General features: G+C 55.3%; 1 protein-coding gene across 1 annotated transcript in view; it reads right to left on the bottom strand.

The window, feature by feature from the left end:
- Positions 1 to 6,495, bottom strand: part of ITGA2 (integrin subunit alpha 2) — an 85,993-nt gene extending 79,498 nt beyond the window's left edge. The window contains exon 1 of the mRNA XM_015562609.1: positions 6,415 to 6,495. Coding sequence (XP_015418095.1) covers positions 6,415 to 6,495 — 81 coding nt within the window. The remainder of the gene's footprint in view (positions 1 to 6,414) is intronic.
- Positions 6,496 to 7,057: the final 562 nt, after the last annotated feature.

The following is a 7,057-nucleotide window of genomic DNA, read 5'->3' as shown; positions in this document are numbered from 1 at the left end:
CAGAGTGACATTCTCGGAGGGATGGTGCCGGAGGCTTGCTGGCACCCAAGGTGTTCTATGAGCCATGAGATTTGTCTGCGGCTACCCCCTCCCCGAGGGTGAATTCCTGCCTCCAGGGAAGCTGGAGGCCACGGAGCCTTCCCCAGAGTCCCCCCCTGACACCCAGGAACCCTGTCTCCTCCTGACCCCGGGCTCTGTGTCCAAGTCTGGCTCAGAGTTCCCCCACATTTCGTCCGGATTTGGCTTCTGGTTTTTTCCGTTCTCCGCCTCCTCCTTCCCCAGCTGCCCGGTTCCACCTGACATGCGTGGCTGACTCTCGGCTCGGCCAGCTCCAGCCTGCCACAGAGTCACCGCCTCTGAAGTGTAAGATTCTAATAATGGTTCCATGTGTTTTGTCTCAGGAGCTGCTTCAAGGTGCAGCTGACATACAATAAAGTGCACATATATAAGTTGTCCAATTTGGTGTCTTGACATTTCATATTTATACTTTGAAAAACTTTAAAATAATATGAAAAGATTTTTAAAAACTCTTCTTTGTTGCTCGGCTGACGTGGCTCAGTGATTGAGTGTGACCTATGAACCAGGAGGTCACGGTTTGATTCCCGGTCAAGGGCACATGCCCAGGCTATGGACTCGATCCCCAGTAGGGGGCGTGCAGGAGGCAGCTGATCAATGATTCCCTCTCATCTGTGATGTTTCTATCTCTCCCTCCCCCTTCCTCTCTGAAACCAATTATATAATAATAAAAGCACAATATGCTAATTAGACCGGACATCCTTCCGGATGACCTTTCGGATGAAGCCGGGGCTGTGAGGGAAACCTGGGTCCCAGGTGCCAGAGGGAAGCTGGTGCCAGCAGCCGGGGGAAGGAGGCCCACTCTTGCATGAATGTCGTGCATCGGGCCTCTAGTAAAAATATATTTAATGAAAAAAATAGAAACCTTTCTTGTTGAAAGTATTACAGATGCCGCTTTTCTAGCCTGCCCCCGATCCCCCCATCCCCTCCTCCACCCCATGGTCTGTGTCCATGGCTTATGCAATGTGTCTCTGGCTGGGAGCATCGGGGCAGAGAGGATGGACGGCAAGGGAGACAGAGGCAGGAGTGCTGCCCACCGGTCTCTGGGAGGAATGCATCCCAGGACCCACAGACGGGCAGGAGGAAGGGGCCGGTGGGGCTCTGGCGTCTGTGGGTCAGGGACGCCTCACTGTAGCGCTTGTGCAACCCTGCAGGCCGCTGTGACTGCTGCCAGCCTGGGAGCCCAGGCTCACCACACCTGCGTGGGATGGGCTATGTCAGTGGTCGGCAAACTGCGGCTCTCAAGCCACATGCGGCTCTTTGGCCCCTTGAGTGCGGCTCTTCCTAAGCCTTAGGAGCGCCCTAATTAAGTTAATAACAGTGTACCTACCTATATAGTTTAAGTTTAAAAAATGTGGCTCTCGAAAGAAATTTCAATCGTTGTCCTGTTGGTACTTGGCTCTGTTGACTAATGAGTTTGCCGACCACTGGGCTATGTCATTGCACGTGCGCTGCCATTTATTTGGGGGCGGAGTCTATTTCCACCCCGACCCCAACCTCCGCAAATTAGGGTTTCCTTCGATGCCTATCTCATTGCCTCTCAGTGTTGTCGAAGCAACAGGACTTCCTGTGTGTCATCTTGGGCTGCAGGCCACAGAGATGGACATGGAGATGGAGAGACAGATAGGTGGCCGGCATCCGTGCTGACCAGAAAGGGAGAGTCCGGCAGCACTGAGTCACTTTCCACACGCAGATCTCCACAGCTCACCGCTCGGCCCCCCAGGGTGGAAACATACACGCGTGTGCTATGAAGCGCGGCAAAAGTTTGTGCCTATTTTCCACTTTAAACTCTATCCGACTCGTTAAGGTTCATTGCAGTGGGAGCTGCATTCTCAACAATAAAGATAAATGTAAACATATAAGAAAATAAAATCGTTCAGATACGTTACTTGGAATCTAAAGGGAAAACAACTTTCTTCGTGTCCTACACTCTTGGAGAAATGAAAATCCCTGTACCCCTGAGAGGCTGCTGGGATGGGGAGCCTCATGAGGTGGAGAGAGCATCCTCCACTGTCTGCCGCATGGACCCGCATCTCTCAAACCCGAGTCCAGTCTCTTTCCACTGGATTTTAGGGCCAGGTTACAGTCTGAGATACAAAATCCCCAATCACACTCTTCCGACTGTTTTATAGGGAAAGGAATCACCTACGTTTACGAGGCGGTTGCTGCAGAATGTAGGTCTGCGTACATTTCAGCCTGGTCCATACAAGGCGTGCGAATGCGGGGCGAGCTCCTCTGAGGGTCTCCAGGCCCTGCTTACATAAACAGCAGCCGTGCATGATATTCAAAGAATCTTCCTCATCAGCATCAACCTTCAAAGACACCATGAATTAACCACGAAGGACAAAGCTTAAAGGAACTATTTCCCAGGAATCAAAAGGTGTCCATGCTTACAGAGGCCAGCCGAGCATTCTTTCAGTTGTAGGTGGCACCCCTCAACACCAGGTGGTTGGAAACCTCCCCGCCCCCCCGCCCCCCCGGCTCCCCTCTGCAGCCTTCTCTTTTAGCTTTACCAAATGGAGCTTCCGTAGAGGCAGTGAAGTTTTGTTGACATGGCTTTCCTAAGGCCCATGATCTTTGAAAATATTGATGGAGACTGCTCCTTAGAGTAACGCCTGTTGACATTCTCATTTATGCTGCCGTCACGGAGCCCTCTGGGAGGACCATGTCTGTGTGACAGATGGGCTGTTTCCTAACTGTCCTCACAGGAGTGTCCAGAGAATTAACAGTCACCTGTTTGTAAACACCTGTGTGTCTTGATTGAAAGATGTTGCCATATTATTACAATACGACCAGGTCACAATGACTGAAGACGTCAGAGCGATCACCTCTAGCTGAACAGAAGGCACTCCGCGTTTTAACACTGAGATGGATTTCTGTGGCCGAGGGGCCCAGGAATGAAGGTTTCTCATGATGTAGTTCTTGTCTTTGAATAAGTTAAGCACGTTTTTAGATCTCAAGAAGATTCCTTTTTTTTTCCCCAGCAAGTACTAGCATATCCCACATTCGTTAATTACAGGAAGAAGAAAAAGCTGTAGGAACTTCACTGGAGAAAAAGTCAATGACTTTGCAGAGGAGCCAGGCAATGGGAAGTCACTGGCTGTGACGGTGTGGCCTTTCCCTTCCCACCAGGACAAGGTCTGTTGACCTTGCGTGGAAATTCCACGAGCTGACCAGCGCCCGCCACGCATGCGGCTCTCTGATCGGATGAGGACGTGTCTGTGTTTTGTGTGGACTCTTGAAAGATGGTACCTTGAAGATACGAACTGTGAAACAGTCTCTTAGGCTCTCCAGAGGCAGGGAATGTGGAGCCTCGGATGCTGTTTTCACGGAATGCTCTTTGTGATGTGAAGGGCTGCAGCTCATAAATTATTGGAATAGTTCAGGAGACAAACGCATCTTCAAGGTGTGGATTAGAAAGACAGAATTCCCTCCTAAGGTGAAACCTCTGTTTAGAAACATGCTTTTATTTTTCCTTCAGCCCCAAGGACCCCGGTCAGAGAGCAGCGTACCAGCTTTAAGTCGTCATCCGACGTTGTTTGGCAATGAACGCCGTGCCAGACGTTCGGATGTTCACGTTCTCGCCCAGGGGCCAGCTGTTCACGCGAGGCTCCCACGCTCACTCAGGGCTTGACATTTTGTTAAGTAAAATATTTCTTCTTATAAAAAAAAACACACCAAAGCATGTAAATATGTTCAATGCTTGGCATGATTCTCTCTTGTATCATCCGATAGGAAATATAAACACAGTTCCCTCCAGCTCGCCACAAACACCCATTCCAAAGAGAGGAGAGACAAGGTAATAAGGATTCAGGTCAAAACCCCCACACAGGCCCTGGAGTCCCACGCGGCTGCGAAAAGGAGTGAGCAGCGATCCAGGCAGCGGGGGTGAATCCCCTGCAGGCGCATGAGCTCAATGAGGAAAAGCAGACACAAAAGGCCACACCTCTGTGAGCCCACTGACGTGGTATTCCGGAGAAAGCAAGACGGGAGGGACCGAAAGCAGCTCAGGGCGAAGGCTGGGGGGAGGGAGGGCGTGGACCCACAGGGTGGGAGGGGACCCTGAGGGTGAGGAGATGCGTTAGACCGTGACCCTGGGGGTCCTATGACTCTGCCTACTTCTCAGGACCCACGTACCTGGATTTGAAAAGGATACACTTGTCTGTGTGTAAACTGTACCTCAGTAACCGTGACCTTAAACAATATTAAATACAGCCCGGCCGTGTGGTTGAACGTTGACCTATGAGCCAGGAGGTCACGGTTCAATTCCTGGGCAGGGCACAGGCCCGGGTTTCAGGCTCGATCCCCAGTGTGGGGCGTGCAGGAGGCAGCCGATCCATGATCCTCTCTCATCATTGATGTTTCCATCTCTCCCTCTCCCTTCTTGTCTGAGATCAATACAAACATATTTAAAAATAAATAAATAAATAAATAAAGTTAAATATAAACTTAAAATAAAATAGAACTGGAGACAGGGAGGGGGTGGGGTGGGGCCTGGAGATGCCACTTAGGAAATCAAATGCTGGTCCGGATGCCACCAGGTCCCTGGGAGGAAAGGAGCGAGACCGATGATTCATTCATCGCGTCTCTAAAAGCCACTTTCCCGGTGAGCACTTGGCTGCCTGACTCGAAACGGAGTGAAGAGAAGGACGTCTGCCGTGACCGCAGGTGGAGATGAGGCCGACCCGCCGGCCAGGCGCCCTGGGGAGCGAGGCGCCGGGCACCTGGCGGCTTTCCCTGCCCTGTGGCCACCGCCAGGTCCAGGCACCTCACCGGCATTTCTGGGGAGACCGTGTGTCCATTCCCACCTGTGCCTCCAGCCAGCTTCTGTGTCCCGTGCATCGAGGAAGGTGGCCCTCATCTCAGCAGGCCCCGCACCGGTCCCCTGGTGGTGCCTGCGGCTCAGGAAGCAGAGGGGCGCTCCCCTGGGTGAGGAGGGCTTGTGGACTGGGCTCCGCAGGTCTGGGGGGCGGGATTTGCTGGGTCACCTGCAGTCAGGATAGGGGTGCTTCCTGAAGGAGCAGAGGAGACAGAGGACGCTGTAGGCCCAGAGGAGGGTGACATCGTAGTGTGTCATGGGGAGGACGAGAGGGAGACTGGAGCCTTCGAGGCAGCACGGTGAGCTCACGGCTCTGAGAACACGTTTTCCAAAGGCCGCCCGAGACCAGCTGCCCCGGCAGAGAGCATCCCTGTGGGGGTGGGGCTGCGCCTCGGCCCCGGAGGGCGGCTGCTGGACGGCAGATGCCCGAGGAACGCCCGGCACATCAGGGTGCCGAGAGGTGAGCTGTGTCTGACATGTTTAAGCTGATGGGCGGTGATGGGCTTTAGGTGTTGGCCGAGTCTCAGGAGGCTCTGCTCAGAGTCACGTTACCGCCCATCAGGCGGAACATGTGCCACGGCCTCTCGGAAAATAGGCTTCATTTTCCATGGAACGTTGGAGGTGGCGATGCTTAGAGAGATCCCCGTGGCAGAAGCTCCGTGGGGACAGTGAGACCCTCTCATGGAGGGAGAGGCCATGCTGCTCGTCTGGGAGGCTGCTATGGGAGTGGCATCACCACTGACCAGTGCCCCACCCACCATGTGCCTCTTCCTTCTCCTGCAGAAGCTGAACGGCAGGCCGGCTCTTGCCCTGGCAATGAGGGGTGGTCACCAGACCTGTCACCGCCAGCCGGCCTGGGGGGCTGCCTGGAGGAGGGGCGTCGGGAGGCCTATGTCTGATGGTTTTAAGGGGCGCGCTGGCCCTCCACTGTCTTCTCCCAGCGCAGGGCACGCGTGTGGCCCACGGCCCGGTGGTAGCTCTTGTGGAACACAAACCCGTTTGAACGCACAGCCTTCACTCATGAGGACGCGTCCCGCTCAGAAAGCGAGACCCGAGGCGCTGCCCAACACTCACGCATTGGGGTCCTGGTAGAACGGCCGCCTCGGAGCCAGGCGCGCCCAGGGCGGGAGGAAATGAGGCTGGAAAGTGGGTGGAAAGGGAGAGCAGGGCGCCCTTGGCTGGCCCTGGAGCAGGGACGTCTGAGAGAAAAGGGAAACGAAACTAGAAAAGAAATCGGGGCCCAGCGGTGAACTCAGAGAGCCCCGGGCACTGCGTCCCGAAGGCGAGGGGCCGCTGGCTCACCCCCAGCTCCACGGACGCAGTCTGGCTGCGGGGTTGGGGGTCCGGGTGGCGTCTCCATTCACCAGGGGCGGCACCCCAGTCCTGCCCTTGGGATACCACTCAGGAGTGGTGTCTGAATGAACGCCTGCCACACACATGCTGGTGAGAGATACAAACAGAGCAGCTAGCCAGGGGGGCAGGGGGCCGGCCGGAGGCGTCTTAAGGCCGCTCTCACCCACTCCGGCCAGGATCCCGGCGGCACCTGCTGGGGCTCTGGCCAGGGCCAGGATGCCTCCATCCGGACCTGATGCCCGCCCCATCCTCCGGCCGCCAGGAGGCCCGGGCCCTTGTTCCCGGAACGTGTGTGGTCAGGCCCCCTCAACGCTGATTTAAGGTGCACATCTCAGCGAGGACGGCCCTGGCTCTGCTGTGCCCGCACAGAAGTCCAATCCCAGGAACCGGGAGTCCTTGGGAGGCGGTGGGCACCCGGGCAGCTCGGTGTACACCTGGGTCTGTACGCACTCGGGGTGGGGGTGGGGGAGGGTGGGCTCCAGGCGCCTCTTCCCTCTCAGGGTCGTCGGCTCCCATCCGCATGGCGCTCAGCTCCAGGCGCCTCCCAGGCTGCCGTGAGTCACCGTCATTTGTGAGTAAACAGAGGCACCGCGAAGGAGGAGGTGGGCGCTGTCTGTGCCCTAGCCCAGTGGTTCCCAGCGGGGCCCACGCCCACAGGGGGCAGTTGGATGGTTAAGGGGGCAATTCGCGAATGAGTATTCACAGAGAAGTTCTTGCATTTCTCATGGTTCCAGGGGCCGCATATACAGTCTATACATATATATGGTGACATATTCATGCAGTTCAGTTCTCTGTGATATGTTTTGAAAC

Source organism: Myotis davidii, unplaced genomic scaffold (genome assembly GCF_000327345.1).
Source record: "Myotis davidii unplaced genomic scaffold, ASM32734v1 scaffold496, whole genome shotgun sequence".
NCBI classification, from domain to species: domain Eukaryota; kingdom Metazoa; phylum Chordata; class Mammalia; order Chiroptera; family Vespertilionidae; genus Myotis; species Myotis davidii.
Note: the sequence above shows the minus strand (reverse complement) of the source record. Positions and strands in the feature narration are given on the sequence as shown.